General features: G+C 48.6%; 1 protein-coding gene across 3 annotated transcripts; it reads right to left on the reverse strand.

The window, feature by feature from the left end:
- Positions 1-879: 879 nt before the first annotated feature.
- On the reverse strand, positions 880-20,011 carry EPB42 (erythrocyte membrane protein band 4.2). Of its 3 annotated transcripts, none has more exons than XR_003428210.1 (14): positions 19,121-20,011; positions 17,633-17,818; positions 16,442-16,672; positions 13,498-13,616; positions 12,468-12,572; positions 11,433-11,610; positions 10,700-10,838; positions 10,310-10,413; positions 9,291-9,533; positions 7,946-8,245; positions 4,836-4,990; positions 3,566-3,699; positions 3,297-3,462; positions 1,624-1,732 (listed from the first exon to the last, which is right to left on the reverse strand). XR_003428210.1 is itself a non-coding variant. In XM_027084075.1 (13 exons), exons 1-13 carry the CDS (start codon positions 19,128-19,130, stop codon positions 1,570-1,572), a joined length of 2,067 nt encoding a protein of 688 aa, XP_026939876.1. In that variant the 5' UTR covers positions 19,131-20,011; the 3' UTR covers positions 880-1,569. The 3 variants fall into 3 exon arrangements, 1 of the variants encoding a protein (XP_026939876.1); XR_003428209.1 differs by having other exon boundaries at positions 3,297-3,466; XM_027084075.1 differs by lacking the exon at positions 3,297-3,462 and having other exon boundaries at positions 880-1,732.
- Positions 20,012-25,144: the final 5,133 nt, after the last annotated feature.

Genomic DNA, 25,144 nt, shown 5'->3' on the forward strand with positions numbered 1-25,144 from the left:
TTTTGCATCAGTCTGGAAAATCACATCTTGGAAAGCATGGTAAACCTGGAAGGTCATATCTTAGAGAGCAAGGTACACAGTGATGTATATTCTGGTGACCTGACTTAGGCCTTATGTATGTACTACAGGTCTCCACACTTCTATTGCTGGTCCTTTGTCTTGTATAGATGTACTTCATCACATCTGCCCTTCTGATGTCCCCATGGTCTCTTTAGGTATAATCAGCAACAGCAGCTATCCTTTTTTTTTTTTTTTTTTTTTTTTTTTTTTTTTTTGCGGTACGCGGGCCTCTCACCGCTGTGGCCTCTCCCGTTGCGGAGCACAGGCTCCAGACGCGCAGGCTCAGTGGCCATGGCTCACGGGCCCAGCCGCTCCGCGGCATGTGGGATCTTCCCGGACCGGGGCACGAACCCGCGTCCCCTGCATCGGCAGGCGGACTCTCAACCACTGCGCCACCAGGAAAGCCCAGCTATCCTTTTTTTTAATTCCCACCACCCTTCTTTGTTATCTTCAGTAGTTTGTTGTGTTTTTTAGATTCCACATATAAGTGATATCATACAGTATTTATAGTTCTCTGTCTGACTTATTTCACTTAGCATAGTACCCTCCAAGTCCAGCAGCCATTCTTTTGAGAGACTAGTGTGTACTTGGGGTCGAAATTCCTTGAGTCAAGAGTTTTATTTTATTTTTTTAAGAGTTTTAATTTACTTTTATAAAGCGCCATTCTGTACTTTTAAAAAGTGTTATAAGGAAAAGGAACTAAAATCAAACAGAGTATCAAAGCAACAAAATGTAAGCAAACAAAAAAACTTGTAACTTTGTACAAAAGGAGTCCAGTTCTTTTATCTTTCTTTATAGGTCCTATTTTCTTTTTTTTAATAGGTCCTATTTTCTTTATACTTAATAATTGTGTATTTCTCTACTGGACCAAATTTATGTTATTAACATCAAACTTAATTGTGGGATATTTAATATTTAATAATATTTAACTCTAATAAGGACTTATCTGTAGCTGAATCTAGAATATCATTCTGTGCTCAGGTCTCATGCTGTGTGTTTTATAACTTTCTTCAGTCATCTTTGGATCTTTAAGGATAATGGTCAGGGATGGCACTGGTCAGTGTAATCTTAGGATTACCTAAAAATCATATTTTTAGCTAATATTGTCCCATTTCGTTAGAAATACAAGTATGATTTAAATGTTAGGTTCTTTTCCTTTATAAATTAATGTATGAGTGAACAGTGAATGGTTATGAAGAACCCTGGACTCAAAAAATCTGAATTTACTTATCTGAGTACCTTTACAAAGGCTTCTTTTTATTCCTCAAGCCCAGTAGTTTCCGTTCTAAGACAACTAGTCTTCATGGGTGCCTTGAGCTGGGGTGACAGAAATGAATGAATGTCTTTTCTATTGATTTCTGGGAATCTAGTTTTGTTCTTGGTCACTCTTCTGGTCAACCTGAACAGAGATCTACTTGTCTGATAAGCAGAGTTTCTCTTCCCAGCACATTCAGTTTTAGATTGTAGATTCAAGGGGTGGTTGGGGAGAGTGATGCTGGAGCTGGAAGTTTAAGCTGGAGTTTCAGGGGGTACCACAGTGACACTTCTGAAGTTGGTTAGGTTCTGGAACATGTTGCAGTCCATTTCCACAGTGAGCCTCTGGAGCCCCACCTGCATTGGCGTGAACTCGAGTTGGGTGCGCAAGGTGTTTCTGGACTGCACCGAACTTAATCTGAAATAAAGGAAAAGGCAGGTGCTAGATCTGTCCCAGGGTCATTGCTTTGCTGGTCCCAGTGCCTCTGATCCTTACCTGCTTAAAGAAGTGGACTCTGAAGAAATAAACATCCAAGTACCTTGCTGTTAAAACAGAGGAGGTTTGAAGGGGATGGAAGGCAGGAGCCTCCTATGGTGAGCAGTTGTATGTTTGAGAAGAGAAACATCCTATTCTAAGGGCTTCCAAGTTACACCTGTTGTTTCGTTTATCACCTGCGACTTCAGTCTGGTCTCGTTCTTAGTAATAGTATGTTTGGGAAGGCTGTTTTGGAACCCTCGTTGCTAACTGCAGTGGGTCCAGTGGGCATATTGAGATGTCAGTATGTCAACAGGTGGTGTTTTGCAGCCCTATTAGCAACCTTCTAGTCTGCCTGTGGACCTTCTTATGTTGACTGAGGGAATGGTGCAGATATTTTTGAGGAGCTTTGCCCCACAGTTGAGCTGGGAGAACACAGAAGTCTGGTTAAATGTTGGTAGTCCCTCCTCTCAACTTACGGGCAAGACTGACCCACTGAGTTTCTTGAGGTTGAGGCAGTGGCTCAACAACCAGACAACCTGTGAGGGACCTCATGGGTGGTAGGAGTAGGCATCGTGAACTCTAAACTGTATGTATGTATTCAGCAGAAGATGCTGTGGACTTCTTGAGAGAAGGAGCAATAATGAACGAAGATACAACATCTAAAACCAACAAGGCACTAATCTAGACTATACAGGGTTTGTGTATACACACACACACACAAACACACACACAAATCAACAAGGAAAAAAGGCAGGAACACCAAAAGAAAAGTGGGCAAAGTTAAAAACAAACTATACAGAGGAGGAAATGGAAAAGGCTAATAAACATATGAAGAGTTACAAATTAAAACAATAATGAGATATTACCTTATCCTGTTAGACTGGAAAAAAAGACAAAGCTGGGTATTGCCAAGAATGGAGGAATCGTAGGAAGACAGAAACTGTCAAGTACTGCTGGAGGGAGTTGTAGACTCTTGCAGCCATTATGCAAGCCAATCTGATAGCACGTGGTCAAACCAGGTCATATCCTATGTCTCAGCTACTCCATTCCTGTGCATATTTCCCCCCACCTCCCACAGATTTTCAAGCGAGTATGTAAGGGGACGTATATCTGTAGTGTCTGAGAGTTGGAGGCGCTGTGGAGTGGTGTGGTAGGAAGTCGGGGGTGTACACGATGGAGTAATGTGTAGCAGAAGCAATGGACTTGACATGTGGATGAATCGTAAAAACATAGTTCTGAGTGAAAAGAAAAAGAATTAGACGTAACACCGTTTACGTAAGTTACGAATACAGTACTCATGAAGCAACAGTACTCATACATACTAAAAAAGGGATATGAAGGGTGGTAGTGGGAATGGGGGTAGGGAATAGGAGTAAAAGAGAATGTAGAAATAAACAAAATTCTGTATTGTGTTGTCACTAGTGGAATGCAGCTCTCTGGCTTCACTGAGAGGCAGCCTACCCTCCCTGTGGCATTCCCTCCCACCCAGCCCTAACCCCCTCACCTGCATTCACCAGCAATACCCAGGCTCTCCCTGTGTGACCAGAGCCGCGGCCAGCGTCAGGTGCCCGAGAGGCACAGAGCCTCCTCCGTCACTCCTGCACCCACATTGGTGGCCCCAGGATGAAAGAGGCCCTAATCCTTTAGTTCAACTCTGGCAGGTATTTTCTCTGTCTCCATAGACAAAGCAAAAAGACAGTCATCGATCTTGGGTTCCTGCCTTTCTGACCAGTTGAGATGTTTTTGTGGGTTGAGAAGCTTGCGGTCTCTTACCTGTAGCTCTTCTGTCTGTGAATGAGTCCCCTTCCGAAGATGGAGATCACACAGCCCTTCAAGGGAGCATCTAAGGAGTTATGGATGCTGACTGAGGCCGTAAGGGGCTGATGTTGCTCTGCTGTCTCTGGCATCTGTGGGAGATGCCAAGAGCACAGAGCTGCAGTCACTCCTTCCCCTCCTGGCCACCCTCCCTGAAGCCGCCTCAGTTACTCTCCTAGCTCTGCCATCCTCACCCAAACTCCACAGCTGACTTCTCTACCCCTCTGCCTGCTCTTCCTGCATTTACTCTCACCCTTGACCCATCACTGACAACCTCTGATGGTGCCTTTCCCTCACTTAGAAACTTTGGAGGGTTTCCCATTGTCCTCAGAATCCAGCTTCGGTTGGCATTCAGAGCCCTTCCTGATCTGCTCCCAATCTACCTGCAGGCTCATCTGTTCCTCCCCTGACTGCAAGACACGCCAGCCTCTTCGGGCACCTTCGGAGCCTCAATGCACCCCTCAGGCTCCCCTCCTTTGGGCCTCTTTACTCAGCCTTCTCTCTGCAACGGCCTTCCCCCACCTCTGTACTGAAAGCTTACCCATTTTTCAAGGCCCAACACAAATGCCACATCCTCCATGAAGTCTTCCCCAAACCCACCAGCTGGAATTAATCCCCTTTACTTCACTTGTCCCAGAACGACTTTGTACCTCTCCTAAAGCTCTGACATAAAAGACCACACGTTGTGTCTCCCTTGCCCAACTGTAATAACCTCTTCCAGAGCAGAGACCAGGTCACATTCGTTTTGGTCTGGGTAGACATGTGGAAAGAGTACTGGACCAAGAGCCCTAAGCCTCTAAAATGTCCTATTTTTATGATTGTGGACATGATGCTCTCTGGGACTGTTTCCTCCTCTGAACAATGGGAACAATTCCACCTCCCAGGGCTTTTGTATTAAAAGAAGTAAAAGAGGTGAAAATACATTGGCACATGTACAAAGTGCTAAATAAACATAGGCTGTTATTATCTCTGTAAGGATAGAGGCAGCAACTGGGAAGACCCCAATTGTAGAAAAGTTTACTTAATCTGAACTGAAGTTGGAAGATTTAAACTTTAATAGCATGTATAAGAAACGATCTCTTTCAAGAGAAGGAGCTCTCAACCCAGCGTTTCCTGGTAGTTCTTCAGCACGGTCACCTGCTCTGAAGCTTGAGGGGCTCGGTGCCTTCTGAAATGGGGACCTGAGTAGCGGCAAATGCCAGTGATATGGGGAAGGACTGGTGCCTACCTCGATGGCAAGGTGTGGTCTGCAAATGGCGATGTCTTGCTGAGCAAAGCAGGTAGGGCTGGAGTGTGTTGCCATAGCGGTGAGTCTGAGGAAACTATTCTCTGGCGGGTTTTGTTTAAAATTGGAGAAGGACAGGAAGGTGGAGATTTTCTCAGCTGAAACATATGACAGGTGGAGTCAGCACCCAGGGGTGAATGCACGCGCCCTGGAAACAAGCAGTAGTTTCACACACAACGCAAAGGAGTCGGGACCTCACTGAAGCCAGAAAGATGCCTCATTCCTCACAGCAATTTCAAAATTGAACTCAGTCAAGAACCCACCCGTGACCACCATCACTGCTGCCACTAACACTCTTGATGGACCACCTCCACAGGGCTGGGGAAAGGGCCCCTGTGAACTAGAACAAGTGAAGCTCTTGGAGCCTGTTTCCTTGTCTAATAACAATGCCTACCTGGAGGGACGGCTTGTGGTTCACGAGACAGTCATTAAGTGCTGGTCTCAGACCTGCCACCCAGCCGTGGCTGAATATATGTATGCTTAGTCCCCTCCCCTTCTCTGCTTCTGCTCTTTCCCTTTTGCAGAGAAAATGAAGCCATCCTTCGTCCTTGAGGAAGCCTCTCGAGCTCATGTTCTCATTCGCAACCTACAGACATAGACATCTACCTGTGCTGTTAACCCCCCCAGAGGGTGAGGCATCCCCCCTGCCCAAGTTCAGTCCTTTGCTTTTTAAATCAGTGCCCCACCCTGATCCCACCACTGCTTAGCTGTGTAACTTCGGGCAAATTATTTAATTCTTTGTGTCGTGGTCTCCTCATCTGTAAAGTGGGATAATAATGGTTCCTGCCTCATAAGGTCGTTATGAAGATAAATGAGATGATGCATATAGAACATTTAACACCATGTTTGCCAAAAACAAGTGCTCGATAAATGTGAGCTATAATTATTCTAGTTGCCTCTCATTTCCCCAAGGATTGCACCATCAATTATAACCCATCTCTCCTGAAGTTTCCGTCCTTTTCTCTCTGCTGATTCTTCCTCAGCATGTAAGTGGATTCTGCTGTCTCTCATCTTAAAAGAAAACAAAGAACACCCTCCTCCCCAGTGTCCCTGGCTTACTACCACCAGGTCTCCCTTCTTTTTCCATCCATTCTTCCAGGAAGGACTGCACACCTTGTCTCACTTCCTCAACTCTCAATCTGTTTAAGCCCCAGGAACCTGGTCTTTGCCATTGCTTCTCTGTCAGACCACTCTGTCAGTGGACGCTTTTCAGCCCTGACCTCTCATGGCCTCTCTGCTGACCTTGCTTCGTGCCCCCATCCTCTCTTTCACTTCTCAGTCTCTCACTCTGCTCTTTCCCTGACTGCCCCCTGCACCCCAACATGCTTGTGCTGCCTGGGTTTCCTCCTCACTCTCTCACAGTCCTCTCCCACTCCCCCCACCCCCAAACAGGCCTTTATCTTGAATACCAGGTTTAGGTTTCCAGCTGCCTACTGGCCGTCACAGCTTGGATGTCTTATGGGCTTTCAAATCCAACATGCCACAAACAGAACTCAACATCTTTCTCCCCAAACCTGCTCTTCCCCATTTGCCCTATTCTGGAGGCTCACCCAAGCTGGAAGCACCGTCTCCCCACATACACGAGTTCAATCTAGCCTACCTCTTCAATATGACTTCATTTGAAAAGTGCAGCTAGTTTAGTTTGTCCTTTATTTCTTGGCTTGATTATTACAAAACCTTCCAACCTCCAATCCAGTGGTTGTCGACATTGGATGTACATTAGAATCATATGGAAAGCTTTATAAAACAATCCCAGTGCCAGGCCACACCCCAAATCAATTATAACAGACTCTGACGGTGAGGCCCAAGCATCAGTATTTTTTAAATTCCCCAGGTGATTCAACATGCAGCCAAGGTTGAGAACCACGACTCTAATACGACCCCTTCCATTCCATTCTGCCCATGAATTTCTGATCACATTGACTCCCCTGGTTAAAACCTCCCGCCAGCTCCCCACTGCCCGGAGAACAAAACCCAAACTCCTCAGCAGGACCTACAAGCCCCTTCATGATCTGGCCTTGTCCAGCTCTCACACCACTCCCGCACTCCATCCCTCCCTCCCTTGGAAAGGGATCAGGGTGGAGGGACTGGAGGCAGGGGGACCCATCAGGAGGCTGCTGCAATCATGTAGACAAGCACTATTCCACTGAGTCTCTTGCCTGCACACTGGAATCACCCAAGGACTTAAAACTTTTTCTGATGTTTGGGCAAACCATAGAGTTTCTGACTTAATTGGTCTGGGGTGCAGGCTGACCATCAAACTTCCCCCAGGTGGTTCTGATATGCAGCAAAGTTGGAGAACAACTGCTCTAGTCCAGGGAATTTCAACCCTAGAATAACCCAGGGAGCTCTGAAAAAATACCAGTGCCTGGATCCCATCCTAACTCAATTAAATAAGAATCTGAAGGAGGAGGAAGAAACTGAGCATATGTCCCTTCTTCCTGGAATGCCCTTGACCCACTTTTTTTTTTTTTTTTTTTTTGCAGTACGCGGGCCTCTCACCGCTGTGGCCTCTACCGTTGCAGAGCACAGGCTCCGGACGCGCAGGCCCAGAGGCCATGGCTCACAGGCCCAGCCCCTCCGCGGCATGTGGGATCCTCCCGGACCGGGGCACGAACCCGCGTCCCCTGCATCGGTAGGCGGACTCTCAACCACTGCGCCACCAGGGAAGCCCGCCCTTGACTCACTTTACTGTCTGACACTGTCCTACTCAACCTTCAAGACCGTGGGCAGCCCAATTTACCTGGGGGCAGCCTGCTCCAGCCTGGGTAAGACGCTAACCTGCCATTGTACTCTGTTTACCTTATCAAACACTTCTTACACTGTCTGTTAGCTTATATAACGGCAATCAGAATTGTGGGTTTTTTTCCCTGTGTGAAGCTCAATAAATATGTGTTGAATGAGAAAGAGAGAGAGAAAGAGAGAGAGAGAGGGCACACCAGGGGCTAGATGCTATCTCTTCAGATCTGCAGGGGGTGCTGTATGGCTGCTGCCTGCCCAGGGCGGGAGCTGGGTGTGTGGAGTGTCTGGGGAGGGGGGCCGTAGAGAGTTACCTGAGTTGGCCCTGAGTGTAAGGACAAGCTTCTTCGTCCAGAGCTTGGCAGCAAGGACACCATTGTAGTACACTGCCTGCAGCCCAACAGCCAGCTGCACCTCTTTATCATGGTCACTAGGGTTTAACAAGTTCACAGAGAACTTGGCGTCCCCTCCCAGGGCTAGGGAGCTGGGTGCTTCCAAGAAGAAATGCAAAGGATCATCAGTCTCGAGACTGGGAGGATGGATGCCATCGTCTTTCCCATGTTTCATTCTGTTTTCCTGGACCTTCTCCAGCACCTCTTTTTCTTGAAGAGATCCTGATGAATGGAATAAACAAAGCAGACCTCTTACCCAGCAGCTGTAGACCCTTCTAATAGCAGCCCAGGATTAAGGTTCATTTCCCCGCTGCTGTTCAAATGCCAAAGCCACATGAGCTTTGCAAACCTCTAGGTCCATATTTAGCTAAAAAAAGATCTGTGTTAGACCCACCACAGATACAGTGTATCTCTTCCAAGCCACTCACGGGATCAAGGTCTTCAAGTGCTATGAATTTGCCCCTTGAACGGTGAGAGAGCTAGTTTTTGTACAAGTTGCAGGGACTTGAATCTTCCTAAGTGAAGAAGTTTGGACTTATTCCAAGGGCAATGGAGGCCATGGAATATTCTGGAACAGGAATATTCTGTAACATAATTATATTTGTGTCTTATGAAGCTCATTCTGGAAACTGTAAGTTGAAAATAGAGTAATGATGGGGAGACTGGAGGCGGGGGTCTAGTTAGGAGGCTGCTGCAATACTTTAGACGAGAGATGATGAGGCCCTGGATGACCTACAGGCAATGGGGAAGGAGATGAGGAGATGGGTGTGAGAGTACAGTGGGGTGGTGATGGGGGAGACTCAAGGACAGTGCAGGGCTTCTTGTTTGGACAAATGGGTGGACACTGCAGTGGTGGGCTCCAAATCAGCTTGGAGGGGTGTTGAAGGAGAGCAGAAGAGAGAGAACATCTCTTGGCAGCTGGGCTTGGTATTAACTGTGCTGTTGTATAGCAGTCGTTCTTAACTGGGGGCAATTGTGCCCCCAGGGGACATCTGGAAATGTTGGGAGACATTTCTGGTTGTCACAACTGGTGGCAGTGGTTGAGGGGGAGCCGGCATCTAGTGGATAGAGGCCAGGAATGCTGCTGAATGTCCTATGGTGCACAGCCCTCCACAACGAAGTTAGCCAGTCCAGAATGTGAATAATGTCAAACAGGGCTGAGAAATCCTGTTTTATATGACGGGGAAAGGACCTCTCTTTGGCCTGCGTGTGTCTGGCCCATTCTTTTCCTCCTGTTGCTGTTTCAGGGCCCTCCTCTGCCCAGTACCTTCAGGATACTTGTAGTTCTGCGTGATGTCCTCACAGCGGTCACAGTCCACACCCTTGGTGCTGATGTTGTTGCCAACATACTTAGTGTTGGAGTCGGTCAGCTCCAGTGTCCCATCCTCATGGCACTTCCAGACCACACATGAGGCATTTATCGAGGCAAAAATGTCTGATACTGCAGGGGTCAGCCCCAGCGTCCCCTCCTTGACTGCTTTGACTGGGACCAGATCACAGGCCTCCAGGACTGAGGGAGAGAAAGGGAGAAAGGTCGGTGAGCGAGAGGAACCATGCCCAGACCTCAGCTTGGGTCAGAGCTCACAACAGCAGTCCCCATCCTATGCCCTATTGTCCCTCCCCTGGGATCAAGGTCAGAGGTGGGCACTAGGCAAGGTTTCTGAGAGGGCACTGCTGAGGTGAAACTCACTATTTAGCGACAACACTTTTTGGTCATGGCCTATGGCAGGAGCCCTCTCAGAAACTGGACAGGTAATAACCTCAGAGGTACAGAGAACACGGGAGTTCCTAAGCCAGCTTGACTACAGACATGATAGGGATAGGTTGCCTTTGCTGAGCACTTCCTATGTGCCAGGCTCTGTGACAGTTCTGTTCCTGGGAAAGGAAGAGCCATCCTTTTATAACTCCTGAAGATTCCTTTTCTGAGCTTGAGCCCATCCTGATATCCTCTTCATCCACATCCAGAACCCCAGAAGTCCCAATCTACAAGCTGTCTTAAGACCCTCTGCCCTTCCATGAGACTCAGCTTCCTCACCTGTTGCTCTGAGGGGGGCTAGTCTCCCTGAGACCTTGGGGCCAAGATGGCTAACTCATTTGTTCCCTTGAGCCTGCGGGCATCAGGTCAGCATTCTGCTGGTCACTATCATTCCTGGCGCTTCTCCTGTTTCAGGGGATGCAGACCCCCTTTGGACCACCTGCTGCCCCTCTTTCCTCTCCGAAGGACTCCTTGTCCTCATGCAGCTCTGTGCAGCCCAGGGAAGTCCTGGGCCCATGCCCAGGCTTTACCTCCACCTCCATTAGGGGCACTTGGGTACAGAATCTGCCATCCGTCATAACCCTGGGGCAGAGCAGGCCGAGCCATCCAGCACTCCGTGGAAGTCTGGAAGATCCTGAAGGTAGCAAAGGAAGCAACTCAAATGGGGAAAAAAGAGTCCCGAAGTGGTCCTAGAAATGACAGAGCTGTTACTAGGGGGATAGGAGGATGCTGCATAAAAGTGGTTGCAACACTCCTGGGAAGGGGCATGCACTCCACAACTCACCCTGACCATCAGCATGCTGCTGTCAAGAGTCTTGAAGGCCTACTCTCAGCAGGGTCCCTTGGGGTTCCCATGGGTGACACCCCGCAGGCTTGGAGCCCTTCCAGGTCTGGGACCTCATCCCCTTCGGGCTTCTCACCAGATTCTGCCTCTGTGGCCTTCTCCATTCTGAAGCCCCTCCTCACTGTAGTACTCATCTACGAGCAGGCCCCCGCCAGTGCCCTGGGCTGAGGTGAACGTGGTAACGACGCGGGCAGGGATTCCCAGGCCTCGCAGCACTGCATGGAAGGGGGCAGGGAGTCAGGGCACCAGAGAGGCCTGGGATGTGGAGGGCAGGGTACATGGCTAGCGTTTTCAGGGTCTCCTCTGGACACCGGGCACTTTCACTATCTTAAATGCCAGGTGACATTGTGGAAAGAGAAGGGGCACAGGCACCAGAAAGTTAGAATTGACACCAGCGAGACCCAGGCCATATGAGGGCCCAGAAACGAGGAACAAACCAGTTACACAGCAGGCAGAGTACACAGCGGAGGGAGGCTTATGGGATGCACAGCAGGGCTTGCTTTCCTGGGGCAGGGCCAGGGGAAGCTTTGGGGAAAAGTGAGTTTGGGAGCAGAGCTCGCCAGATGGGCCCAAGTTTGCTGAAGGGGCAAAAGGAGCAGCAGCTGGTTGGGAGGAGTTGCTCGGGATAAGTAGCTGGTTTCTCAGCCAGACGGAAGCAGAAGCAGTTATAACTGCACCGGAAGCCGTTATGGGTGTGATTGGAGGCGGGGAAGTGCTGCGGGTGGAGGAGGGGCAATCCAAGAAGCAGGGCAGACACTGCGCCGTCGCCAAGGGGACGTTTGGGTGCGTCAGGCAAGCCTGCTCTGTACCTGTGCAAGCGACGGCGGCCAACACCCAGGCCTGACCATCATACACGGGCCTCCCCTGGCCTTTGACCCACTGTCGCAGGATGGGCGCGCTGCCCCGGCGCTTGTTCAGCAAGGCCTTTTCCTCGGTGGTCTGGATCTGCGGGGTGGGCAGGACACTCTTCTCCTTGAGGGCGTGCAGCTGTTTGGGGAAATGTGGATGGGCAAGGAGGGCTCATCACAGTTCTCCAAGGGGGGGGTGAACAGACCACCTGCATGGCAATCACCTGGAACTTGTTAAACCTGTGTGTCGCTGGGCAGTGAAAGCACTGAGTCCTAACCACTGGACCGCCAGGGAATTCCTGGAAATCCTCCTTTTTAACAAGTCCTTCAGAAGCAGGGCTTCATGGACCGTCGTGAAAAACAAAACTCAGGACACAAGAGCGGCAGGAGGGCTGCCCCTTGGCCTGCCTGGCTCCCATTCCTTGTAAGTGTTTGCACCTGGGGCCTCGAGGCCCACGCATCCCAAGCTTCCTCCCCCTCGCAGGCTGGCCCTGTCCCTCACCAGGTCTTCAGAGGCGTGGACGGAGCCACATGAGGAAATGTGGGACACGTTATTCCTGTGAGAGAACTTTTAAGGACAACAGGAAAGCACCAAGCTACCTTCATGGGAATAATTTAGAAATGAGAACAAATGCCTTTGACCACCTTAGCAGCAAACATTGGGTAAGATGGACGTGACCCCCTTCCTCCCAGGGACCTAAGCCCCCAGGTTGGGCTGGGGGTGGGGAGGAAGGGTGGGGCCAAGGAAATCCGGGCCAGTTTTAGTCCTTGCTGGCTTGTGTCCTGAGGGATGACACCTCCCTGTGCTTTTCTCTCCCCTGTGGATGCTACTGTCCTTCCCTCCTCACTCAGAACCTTCTTCAAGGACTGTCCCCCACACCCTGGGAGGAGGGGACCACTTGTGATTTGAAGATTGCCAGGGCCGTAGAGGTGGGGCAGCTCTGTCAGAGGGCTGCCGTCTCGTCACCTCCCCGTCCCGACCCTGTCCTCACTCACCAATGCACCCAAGACACGGGCCACATGCACGGGGTTGCCCCACTTCTCCACCCGCTTGTCCACGCTCAGTAAGTCCAGGCTGAGGTCGATGACATCCTCCTCGAACTATAAGGACCACACAGGGCCATGATGGTGGGTGTGCAGGTCAGGCATTCTTCCCACAAGTCAACCCCGTCCCCTCGTCCTTCTCCAGACTCAGGCTCCACTCCTTCCTGTCTTGCCCCCTCGGGAGTTCTGGCTTTTCCCTCTGCCCCCAGGGCTGCCTGGTCCCTGTGCCCGGCACTCCAGCCCTTTGCCTCTTCTGTCGTCTGACTCCTGATAGCGTGAGCTCTTGAGCGCCAGGGCCGTGTCGAGTCCTCTCATTTCTATCGTTTTCTGTGTCATTTGCTCCCACTGCCCCTGACAGGGCAGTCCTGTGTGGGGGCAGATAAGACGGCAGCTCCTGCTCTTGAGGAGCCCGGGGTTAGGAGTGAGGGGGACATGTGGCTGCTTAGGCTACAGATCTCAGCAACATGGCCAGGGCTCTAGGAGAGATGCCCACCCAGAGAGCACAGTGGAGAGAGTCACTCTGCCTCTGGGGGCTGGGGAAGGCTTTCAGAGGGCCTTAAAAGATGGGTAGGAGTTTTCCAGGGGATAAGGGAGGGAAGGTATTCCTGGCAGAGGGAACATTCAGCCTGCACATTCAAGGGATGGCCAGGGGCTGGAGCATGGAGTGGCTCTTGGGGAAAGGAAAGCAGTGGCCTGGCTGTGAAGAGCCTTGCGTGTCAAGCCCGGGGATTTGTGTTTTATCCTGTAGATGGTGGGAATTTAACAGAGGTTTGATTTGCGTCATCTTTAGGAAGATAACTCTGGAAGCTGTGGAGGATGGTCTAGTGTGGCTCTGAGGGAGGAGAGGTACCACGGGGCTGAAACTGCATAAAGAAATGGCCTCATGACCAGGGGATTTTGGACCTGCCCAGTCTGTTTGACCTGAGTACTGAAGGTTATGGGACACTCACTGTCCCCGAGGCTTCCCCGGAGGCCCCTGTACCTGGCCAAAGTCCCAGGGCTCAGCCTGGATGCAGTCAGCTGTGCCCAGGAAGATGAGGCCGTTCTGGTTCAGCAAGTACTCCCTGCGTTGAGCTTCGTTCGCCAGGAACACAGCATCCTCTGGAGAGAAGCAGGCAAGAATGAGGCTCTGGGGGATACTGGGCTTGCCCTCCACCTCCAGGCCTCTGCCCTCCATGCTCAGGTGGGATTCAGCTGCAGGCCTTCTCTTCAGCTCCAGGCCTGATGGGGACTGAGGAGGAACCCCCTCTTTTCACCCCACACTGGGATCCAGGCTCCTCTCTGGTGAGAGTGGGGAAGGGGGTCAGAGTCCCTGGGTCAGCCATGGTGGCCTTCACGGTCAGCCAGCCAACAGGAACAAGCCAACCTTAAAAGGCCTGCTGGTTCCCGAAGATACTTGCAGCCAGAGTGCTACTGAACCAAGAGAATTTGGCAACAGCCCAGGGAGCGTCCCAGGGGGCCTGTTATGTCTCTCTCACAAGTTCAACCAAAAAAAAAAAAAGTGATTCCGAAAAACCAATCACAAGTGTTGACAGGCATGAGCAGAAGGGAATTTGAGCAGGTATGTGTAGAGCGGTAGCCAGAGCATTAGTTTCCACCCAGGGTGTCCAAGTGGGTCTGGGACTCCTATGGTCTCTCCCCGCTGCCTCTCCTGCTGTCTTCATCCGAGGGTTGGGCTGGGGATCATGAGGAGGGTGGGGGCTTTAAGGAGGCCATCACCCACTCTAGGAAGCTGGGAGCAGCAGAGGGACCTGCTGTGCTTGCCAAGTGTCTCCCTCTGCCTGGTGCTAGGGGTGAAGTCGGGGGTGGTAGACTAGTTCCTGGGGACTAGAAAGAGAAGAGGATTTCCAAACCATCCCCCAGGCATCCAACTGGGTTGAGGGTACTCAAAGCAAAAGAAGGATGGCATATTAGAAATCAGGAATCCCTGAAAAACCTGGGACAGAAGATCACAGAACCATGGGCCCAAGGAGCCCTGGGCCCCTGCCCCTCCATCCTTAGTACTGTCTGTGAAGTCAGCTGGACATCACTTCTTTGGAAATCACTTTAAACCGAGGTGTTTGGCCCCAGGCCCTGCAGGCTCTGGGAAGTACGTTTTCAGAGCATAAGTAGCAGCCCCTCCTCTTCTCTGCTTGGGTGTAGCCCCTCCCCCCTTTATAAGGTCCCTGCTTATGAATAGGATTCTTTCATTACAGGGTGCAAAATTTCCTTTTGAATCCAGGAGAGCCCCATCTCCAAGTATGCTAAGATGAGACTGAGTCCCAGATAACCTCTGAAAATCTCTTACCTCCCAGGTGAGCAGTGCCAACAACTCACTCCTGGCCAGACAGACCCTGCCCCCCTCCACGCCTCCCTCACCCCCATAGAGAGGCCTTCCCTACACAGGTCCCTACAAGCCAGGCATGGAGGCAAGAATCCTGGCACTGAGTCAAGACTGTGAGCTCCCTCTGAACCAAGCACTGTCCCAGAACTGTCTTTGCTGTGTCTTTGCTCTGGCCATCAGGGTCTAGCTCTGGATGTGGGCTCAAAGTCAGCGAGGCAGGTACACTAAACCCTCAGTTTTGGAGGGAATGGCTTGAGGGTCTTTCAGTGTACGGAGAGCCATGGGGCCTCCCCCAGCTGAAGGGGCCCTGAATCCACACTCACCCACATGGGGCAAGGGCACCTCAATGGACACTAGTTCTCATCCATTGTTCAACCTGCCAAACCCCTTGGAGCAGAAGCAAAGGGCCTGAACTAAGGAGAGACAGGGCCACCTGAAAGAGGGGATACTGCAGAACCCCAGCCTGGGCAAAAGAAGTGGAGATAGGGAGCTCACTGGGATTCAGGTGCCATATAGAAAGGGCATCAGGTACTGGGGTGCAGGAACCTGGTAAGATTTCTTCTACTTCCCCTTGTTCCCAGCCCTGCCTCGTAATGAGGCCGTGAAAGGAAAAGGCTCGTCTGGCGTAGCAGGGACAGGCAAGCAGGAGGAAACTTTTCCCGTCCCCCAAACAACCGTTCAGGGAACACAAAGGTTTAAGGTGGGGGGTGGCAGATTCTAAAGGGAAGACAGATTCAGTCTTCAGAATGGGCAGGAAGAGGAAATGTTCTCCTAGCTCCTGTTTGGAGCACGTCAGCCATGTCTGATGACTTTTCTAGATGAAATAGTCCCGACAGCTAGAGCTGAGCTTTGCCCGAGGTGGCCACTGGAGGCCACCTGACCCCAGGAAGTCCACCCAGAGGCTGCTGAGCTAGGGAGGCTGGCTGTTTGATTTGTTGCTCCAGGCAGATATTGGGATAGGTCAGTGTGGAGAGAACCCAGCAGTCTGTAGTAAGGACAGAACTAACAAGTGGAGAAAAGCAGAGAGCTCAGAAAGGAAGATTTACTGTGAAGTTGAAGCTGCAGCTTTGGGCCCCCCACCAGTACAGACCCCTATAAGCCCAGGGAGGAGCCTTAGCAATTCACAATTCTGTGTTCTTTTTCTGAAAGAGGGTCCCCCAAATTATATAAACTTCAGGTCCCACAAAACCTGGATTCACCCTGGAGACAAACTATGGGAGCCCAGGGAGGGAACAGAGAAGCCCGTCCCTCAGGTCGCCTCTTTTCCTGAAGCGCTTTCCAGCTCTTGGCCCCTGTCCTGTTATAAAAGAGGGTAGTTCTCCTAGGGTCATCTCAGTGAGTCTCAGCTCCTGTGACCAAATAGCCTGAGCCAGCACCAGACAAGCCTCTGCTCTCAGTGGGAAGCCCTGGGCTGCTTCTTCCAAGATGACCCCAAGAGAGGACCCTTGGTCTGAGAGGCCATTCATCCGGAAGGCAGGCACCACAGGAGCTGAGTGCTAGTGCCGCCCTAGAGGGAGCTGGGTCCTGAGGCCTGGAGCAGTTGCACCCCAGCTCCGGGGCCTTGAGTCCTTTGTAGCCCAGGCTGGCCAAGGTCCAAACTCACCTCGACCCCAGGGGTTAAAGAGCAGCGTGAACTGGCCCAGGCATTGCTTCCTGCCTGAAACCTGCAGCAGGAGTGAGTAGTGGCCAATGACAGCGTCTGCAGGTGTGGTCACAGAGATAGTCCAGGACTGGTCATCTCTCTCCTCCACCATTGCACTCCACCACTTCCGGTCTCCAAGACTGGAAATTGAGAACGTGGCTTGGGTCTGGTTGGCCTTGGAAGGCTGCTCTCCTGCAGTCATACAGAGATGAATTGGCCATTTGGATCTCTTTGCCACAACTCAGAGTAACAAAGTGAAGTATCCCAAAGATGGAGCAAGTGAAAATTAGATTAGGAGGAGAATGAAAGCAGCCCATCCAGGAATGGGAGGCAGTAAAGGGTGATGGGAGAGCACAGGTCCTCAGCGCTCATGGACCTAAATCTAGAAAAGGTTCATAGTGTATAACATGGGTGTAGTAATGATACCTTTTTCATAGGGCCAACGTGAGGTTTTTTTTTTTAATACATTTATTTATTTTATTTATGTATTTTTGGCTGCATTGGGTCTTTGTTGCGGTGCGCGGGCTTCTCATTGCAGTGGCTTCTCTTGTTGCAGAGCGTGGGCTGTAAGCACGCAGGCTTCAGTAGTTGTGGCACATGGGCTCAGTAGTTGTGGCTCACAGGCTCAGTAGTTGTGGCCTGCAGACTGTAGAGTGCAGGTTCAGTAGTTGTGGCACACGGGCTTAGTTGCTCTGCAGCATGTGGGATCTTCCTGGACTAGGGCTCGAACCCGTGTCCCCTTCATTGGCAGGAGGATTCTTAACCACTGCACCACGAGGGAAGCCCCCAATGTGAGGTTTTAATGAGATATTGCATGTAAAGCCCTTGGCTCAATATCTGACATGTAGTACAGATTCAGCAAGTAGTAGCAATTAAATGTTATATTTAGCCTAGGTTAAATCCCATTCAGACTTTTCTACAAAACTGATATTATATATGCAACAAAGGAACCCCTTAGTGATAATGCGGCTGAGAAACTTCTGAATCATAATAAATGCTACGTATTATGCATATTATCTCATCCTCACAGGCCCTGCCAGTGGGCAGGACTTCTGGAGGCCCAGGTGCAGTGTGAGCCACGTGCCCCTTGGTGGGCAAGAGAAAGAAACCCCCAGTCCTGCTGCCAAAGAGGTCGAGGCCTGCCCCACTCACCAGTTTGTGCAATGAGGACTACCTTCTTCAGGGTATGCAAAAATGTGCGGATTGGAGCCCAGAAGTTCAGGCTGATGGTGAAGGGCTGCCCCCTCCTCACAATGAGGCGCTGGGAGCTGATGTCATTGGTGTGGTGCTCTACATTGTTTCTTGCTGCCTGGAAGTCGCAGCTCTTGATCCCTAGGCCTATTGTGAAAAGAAAGAAATCATGGAGACTAGGCAAATTATGACAACGTCAGTAAATGCAGAGACGCTGGAGTCAGAGACCAGGGTTTAAATCTTTGGCTCAACTCACTTACTAGCTGTGCGATCTCAGGCAAGTAACTTAACTACTCTGAGCCTCAGTTTCCTCTTCCTTAGAACAATCATCCCTCCTTGCAGGGTTGTGGAAAGCAAATGAGGTAATGTATGTAATACGCTTGGCACCATGTCAGACACATAGTAAGTCCCATTAAGTAGGACTGTTACTATTATTAATAAGAGTGAAGCTTGTTCTCATTGTCAACCCCACTTTCTGGTCCCAATCCAGAAGCAATGAATAAAATCCAGAATTTTGCTCACGCCTACTCATTTTTTTTCTAAGAACACAATCAGACAACTTTTAGAGCTGGTTTTGAAATCACTGAGTCCAATTGTTTTGTTTTATAGGTGAGAAGAGTGAGGCCCAGAGAGCAGAAGCAACTCACTCGAGATTGCACGTGGCTCTTTCACCTAAAGGCTCATTAAACCCTTGGTACCATGCAGCCCAGAAAAACGCTACAAGAAGGGGGCCTGTGAGTATCATGACATCCTCTCAGGCAGTTCTCACTTTACATCGAGAACTTGTAAATGTAAATGTGCTAACAGAGGCCCCTGAGATTTCTGCATTCTCTGCTGCTGCTTGTTTCCCGGCTTGGTGTCTGCCTCTGCCCCTTTTAGTTGGATTCCCTGGCTCCTCCTTCCTTCTCTCCCATTTAGCTTTGATGTACCACAACCCAGTGAGAAGAGCCATGTTAGGATGATCCTGGGATAAAGAATATAAATCCATTTAACCACCATCATCATCTTACCACCATCATCATGACGATGACCAATTTACCACCAACAACCTACCCTATTGCCACTCCATAGCCACGCTCCCAGTACCATCGCTACCACAGCACCCATCACCACTTCCCACCATAATCCACCTCCGTCATCTCCACTGCTGCCAGCACCGACTACCACCCTTCCCACCAGAGCCACACAACCATTACCTCCAGTACCACCAGTACCCACGGCCAGCCCCCACACCTCAGCCCCTCCACCAGCAGCAGCACCCATTTACTATCCCCCCACCATAGCCCTACCGCCATCACCTCCACCACCATTAGCACCCACTACCACCTCGCCGTCACGGTCACATCATCGTCACCTCCACCACCATCCTGCTTCTTTTAATGAAAACATGTAAGGATGGAGGAGCTACTGAGAGCCCAGTAAGTCCTGTGGAGAGCAGGCTTGGCTCACCTTGTCCCATGGCTGCAGGCTGCTCTTATCCACTTGGCTATAGGAAATGCCTGTCTTGAACTGTTGCTCTGAGCTTCCTTTCTGAATCTGTCTTCCAGACAGAAAATGATGAAGGCACTTTTGTTGGCTTAAGAATCTGTAAATACTGGAGTTTCCTTCTGCTTCCCCACATGTTTGTCTCTCCTGCTCCTTCCCCTCTGGTATCTCTTGGACCAGCTGCTAGGAGTTCCCCTTTCTCGTTTTATCTCTTGTGCCAGGAGGCCCAGACAGGGGTATGTCTGACAGGCTGGAGTGGGGGGAGGAGGGGGGCAAGATCTGACAGTTGGAGAAGCCCAGGTAAGCTTCTAAGCCTCTTGCTTCGGTGGCCTCAAGAGACCCTCAGAGATGTTACCTGGATGACACTGAAAGACTCTGGAAGGAGGCCCATACCCAAATCCAAATTCAGGGCCTAAACATATCATGAGCTGCAAGCTGTTAGATGTTCATGGGCCATTTTGATAGTATAAAGAGAGAACATGTGTGTCTGCGATTCATCTGTGTGAAAGAGATTAGCGGGTGGAATTTGTTGGTGAAAAATAAATGTCCTAAAAGCAGAAGCAAGAGCTCTGCCTCTTCCAAGCCTGATGGGTTTGAGACACTCTACCAGAAGGTTTGGAACTCTGTTGGGACTTAGGGCTTATGTCTTCCCTATTTCTACTTGTTTAGTCAACAAGGACACGACACAGAGGAGGATCTCCTATTTGGCCCTCTTTGGCCTCCTGGGTTTTATCTGGGCTTCTGAGACTGTGTCACCAGAAGCTCTCTCAGGTGCAGCTGGACTGGCCTGCATATATATGGCATATCTATAGAAGGATATAAAAGAAACTACAAAGACCATTGGTTGCCTGTGGGGAGGGGAGCTAGGGAATGGGGTAAGAATGTGATTTTTCTGCTGTTTACTGTTTTGTTTTGTTTTTAAACATCTTTATTGGAGTATAATTGCTTTACAATGGTGTGTTGGTTTCTGCTGTATAACAAAGTGAATCAGCTATACATATACAGATATCCCCGTATCCCCTCCCTCTTGCGTCTCCCCTCCCACCCCTCTAGGTGGTCACAAAGCACCGAGCTGATCTCCCTGTGCTATGTGGCTGCTTCCCACTAGCTAGCTATTTTACATTTGGTAGTATATATTAGTCCATACCACTCTCTCATTTCGTCCCAGCTTACCCTTCCCCCTCCCTGTGTCCTCAAGTCCATTCTCTACATCTTTATTCCAGTCCTGCCCCTCGGTTCTTCAGAACCTTTTTTTTTTTTTCTAGATTCCATATATTTGTGTTAGCATACGGTATTTGTTTTTCTCTTTTTGACTTACTTCACCCTGTATGACAGTCTCTAGGTCCATCTACCTCACTACAAATAACTCAGTTTCGTTTCTTTTTATGGCTGAGTAATATTCCATTGTATGTATGTGCCACATCTTCTTTATCCATTCATCTGTCGATGGACACCTTGGTTACTTCCATGTCCTGGCTATTGTAAATAGAGCTGCAATGAACACTGTGGTATATGTCTCTTTCTGAATTATGGTTTTCTTAGGGTATATGCCCAGTAGTGGGATTGCTGGGTCATATGGTAGTTCTATTTTTAGTTTTTTAAGGAACCTCCATACTGTTCTCCACAGTGGCTGTATCAATTTACATTCCCACCAACAGTGCAAGAGGGTCCCCTTTTCTCCACACCCTCTCCAGCATTTGTTGTTTGTAGATTTTTTGATGGTGGCCATTCTGACTGGTGTGAGGTGATATCTCATTGTAGTTTTGATTTGCATTTCTCTAATGGTTAGTGATGTTGAGCATTCTTTCATGTGTTTGTTGGCAATCTGTATATCTTCTTTGGAGAAATGTCTATTTAGATCTTCTGCCCATTTTTGGATTGGGTTGTTTGTTTTTTTGATATTGAGCTGCATGAGCTGTCCAAGCTATACTGTTAAATGAAATAAGCAAGGTATAGAACAGTGTGAACAGTATGTACCTTTGTATAAAGGTGTGTGTGTGTGAGAATATATATAAATTTGCTTGTGTTTACATAGAATGTTTCTGGAAGGTTACTGCTTCTATATAGGAAAATTCAGTGCCTGGGAGTAAGGCTTTTTTCTTTATGTCCTTTAGTGTCTTTGTACCACAGGAATATATTATGTGTTAGTATTAAAAAAACAAAAAAAAATCCCAAAACTTGTAGGCATAAGAAAAGGCTGACCAGAAGACTGTTTTCACCACTGTGAGCCCCCTACCTGGGAGGACAATGGGGGAGTTGTGGGTTGGCTCCCCTTTTGGGGTTCCACTTCTGGCACTAGCAAAGAGAATCTTCTCTTTCCTGATACAGTTTCCATAGAGCTTCACAAATATCCATTCTCTGGCAGTATTTCCATTGGGCCACTTTTAGAGAAGCCTGTGATGAGACAGATACTACTGTGTTTTGGGGGAGCTGGGGAAAGGCCAGTGGGAGATGTGAGGAGGATGTAGGGAGGAGTGACCAGAAAGGTCTGTCCTGCTTCCTCTTGCACCCACACCTTTCAATGCCCCAGCCTCTGACAGAACAACAAACTTTCAGCTAGTGTGCACCCAAGAAGGATTCATTTATTCACGTGACACAAATATTTATTGAGCACTGTTGTGATTCTGGAACTGTATTAGGCACTGACTGGTAATATAGTAATAAATTAGCTGGGTGTGTACTTGCCACCAAGGAGCTTATATTCCAGCAGAGGCAAACAGACAGTATTAAGTGCTTACACCATTAATTATTTACTTGCTGTTGTGACAAGTGCTATAAAAGATAAGTTCTGAGTTCTAGGACCTAGATGTGGAGGTCAAGGAAAGCTTCCCTGAGAAAGTGATATTTAAGCTGAGAAACTGGAAGAGTAAACAGTGAGCTAGGCAATGGTACAAGGGATGGGGTGGGAGGAGAGAGAACAGCCTGTGAAAAGGCCCTAAGGCAGTAAGCAATTGAAGGAATGCCATGGGACTGGAGCACAGATCATAATGGGGAGAAGTAAGGGAAGGGCTCCTCTTGCAGAGTTGAGTTAAGGATTTTTAATTTTATCCTTAGATCATTGGGGAGCTATTGAATGGTATTTTAAGCAACAGTGTCACACAAGCAGATTTTCATTTTAAAAATACCACACTGGTGGGCTTCCCTGGTGGCGCAGTGGTTGAGAGTCTGCCTGCCGATTCAGGGGACGCGGGTTCGTGCCCCGGTTCGGGAAGATCCCACATGGCGTGGAGCGGCTGGGCCCGTAAGCCATGGCCACTGAGCCTGCGCGTTTGGAGCCTGTGCTCCGCAACGGGAGAGGCCACAACAGTGAGAGGCCCACGTACCGCAAAAACAAAAAAATAAAAACAACCCACACTGGCTAAAATAGGGATAATAAGTTATATAAAGGGGGCAAAAGTGGAAGAGAGAGGACCAATAAGGAACAACTGTAATGGTTCAAGTGAGAATGACAGTGGCCTGGTCAGAGGAGTGTTGGTGAAGATAGAGGTGGACAGATTTTTTTTTTTTTTAATATTTATTGACTTATTTGGCTGCGCCAGGTCTTAGCTGCGGCACGCGGGATCTTTAGTTGCTGGCACGTGGGCTTTTAGTGTGGCATGTGGGATCTAGTTCCCTGATCAGGGATCAAACCCGGGCTCCCTGCGTTGGGAGCACAAAGTCTTAACCACTGGACCACCAGGGAAGTCCCAGAGGTGGACAGATTTGACGGAAATGTAGGAGGTTAAATTGGCAAGACATGCTAATGGCCAGGATATGGAGGGCAAAGAAGAAAAGATATTCAACGTGACTCCCAGCTTCAAATAAACTAATCATGCCAGTACATTGCTTTACAAAGCACTTTCACATACATTATCTCATATCATCTGACCTCAATCTTGTAAACGCAGTAAGGAATCAATATTCCAATTTTATTGGTGAGAAAACAGGTTCAGGGAGTAAGCATGTTTATTTTAATGAATGAATTAATGAATAAATCGATTACCATACTGCCTTGTTCCAGAAAGAATTTAAGATGACTAACAACGAAACATGATGTGTCAGAAGAGCATATATTAAAACAATGCAAAAGATGAAAGATGAATAGAGATGGAGACAAAACAGAGCAAAGATGAGGCTAAAAATGCACATCAAACCTACCTGTACACATGCTGTCCACACACTAGAAATTCATCTCTAAGCTTCCCAGTATTTGAGGCTTTCCCAAGATCTCACAGTGTATGATAAAGACTGGACTCCACTAGGGTTTTCCAGCTCAGATCCCGTACATCTGAGTTCATATTAGTCTGTAATCCAAACCACCACTGACAAGGTCTCTGTAGTCAATCTTTTTTCTTAAAAAAAACAACTCAAGCATTTCAACTTCTAAATATAGCAGAATAGCTTGATACCATTGCCCCTGTTGAAAATTACTAGAAATCTGACTAAAATATCTCAAATTCCTGTCTGAAGGAATCAAAGGCAGCAGAGATTTGAGGGATCGTAGGGAGAAGAGAAGCACAGAGAGGTAAGTCTGACAGAGTGCCACTTTTTCCTTTGGGACACTTGCTGATTCACTATTGGCAGATGACAGCCTGAGGATCTGAGCAGATCTCTGGCAGTCTTACAAGGATGAAGGATAAAAATTGGAGTTTCAGAGCCACTAAGGATGAATAACCCCAATAAACACCCTAGGTTATCAGTAGGGAGCCCTTAAGGGCTGTACCCCAGGAGTAAATGTAAATAGGAAATAGACGAACACTTACAAAAACTGATGCCTGATTTTGATTGTTTTTAGGCTCTCATTCAATGGAAATTTTTACTCCTGCTGACATTGTTATGGATGCTATTATCACTATTATTTATCCAATAAGGTTCTAAATGTTGGAATAGCAGAGAATGGTTTAAAAAATTTTTATCGTGATAGAAAATATATATCATAAAATTTATCATCTTAACCATTTGTAAGTGTACGGTAGTGTTATGTTTACATTGTTGTGAAAGAAATCACCAGAACATTTCCATCTTGCAAAACTGAAACTCTATACCCATTAAACACAACTCCACTTTGCCCCCTTCCCTCAGCCTCTGGTAACAATCATTCTACTTTCTATATCATTAATTTGACTAATTTAGATACTTCATGTAAGTGGAATCATATTGTATTTATCCTTTTGTGACTGGCTTATTTCACTTAGCATAATGCCCTCAAGGTTCATCCATGTTGTAGCATGTGACAGGACTTCTTTCTTTTTTAAAGGCTGCATAGCATTCCATTGTTATGTATATACCACATTTTGATTATCCAGTCATCCACTGATAGACATTTGGTTGCTTCCACCTCTCGGCTACTGTGAATATTGCTATGAACACGAGTGTGCAAAGATCCCTTCAAGACCCTGCTTTCAATTCTTTTGGATATATCCCCAGAAGTGGGATTGCTGGATAATATGGTAGTTCTATTGAAGTGTTTGCGGCATTTTACAATCCCACCAACAATGCATGAGTTCCAGCTTCTCCACATTCCCATCAATACTCATTATTTCCTGTTTTTCATATTAGTCATCCGAATGGGTGTGAGGTAATATTTCTTTCTCTCTCTCTCTCCCTTTTTTTTTGTTCTTTTTGAGCGTGAGAGAGACGGGATTTATTTTTCTGGTTCTAAGAATACAGACGTTCACTCTTATGAAGAAAGGATTCCTGATTTGTGATCCCTGTACACTGTGGAGCTGCCGCAGAACACTGCACTCTGCTTTCTTTCAGGACGAGGGATAAAGAAAACTTAGAAGTTAAAGATACCTATGCCTATATAGTCATAGAATAAGCCATTTTATTAAAATTAAAAAGGCTTGCTCACTCTCCACTCTGGCAGCCCCGTGTTCCCCTCTGGCCATTTCCGGGCTTTGCTCCGCACCAGGGTCCCAGGTCCGACTGGGTGCCGCCCACCCCGCCCCCCTGCAGCCCCAGGCCCTCCTTCCTGCTGACTGGATGCAGGGCCAACGAGGTGGACAC

Source organism: Aethalodelphis obliquidens, unplaced genomic scaffold (assembly GCF_003676395.1).
Source record: "Aethalodelphis obliquidens isolate GAN/ISIS:26980383/991018 unplaced genomic scaffold, ASM367639v1 scaffold51, whole genome shotgun sequence".
Classification (NCBI taxonomy): domain Eukaryota; kingdom Metazoa; phylum Chordata; class Mammalia; order Artiodactyla; family Delphinidae; genus Aethalodelphis; species Aethalodelphis obliquidens.

Coding starts and splice junctions, on each gene's coding strand:
- EPB42 (XM_027084075.1), bottom strand. Junction 13,617..16,441: donor CTTTAACCCCTGGGGTCGAG/GTGAGTTTGGAC, acceptor GCTTCTCTCCAG/AGGATGCTGTGTTCCTGGCG. Junction 11,611..12,467: donor CCCGTGTCTTGGGTGCATTG/GTGAGTGAGGAC, acceptor TTCCCCAAACAG/CTGCACGCCCTCAAGGAGAA.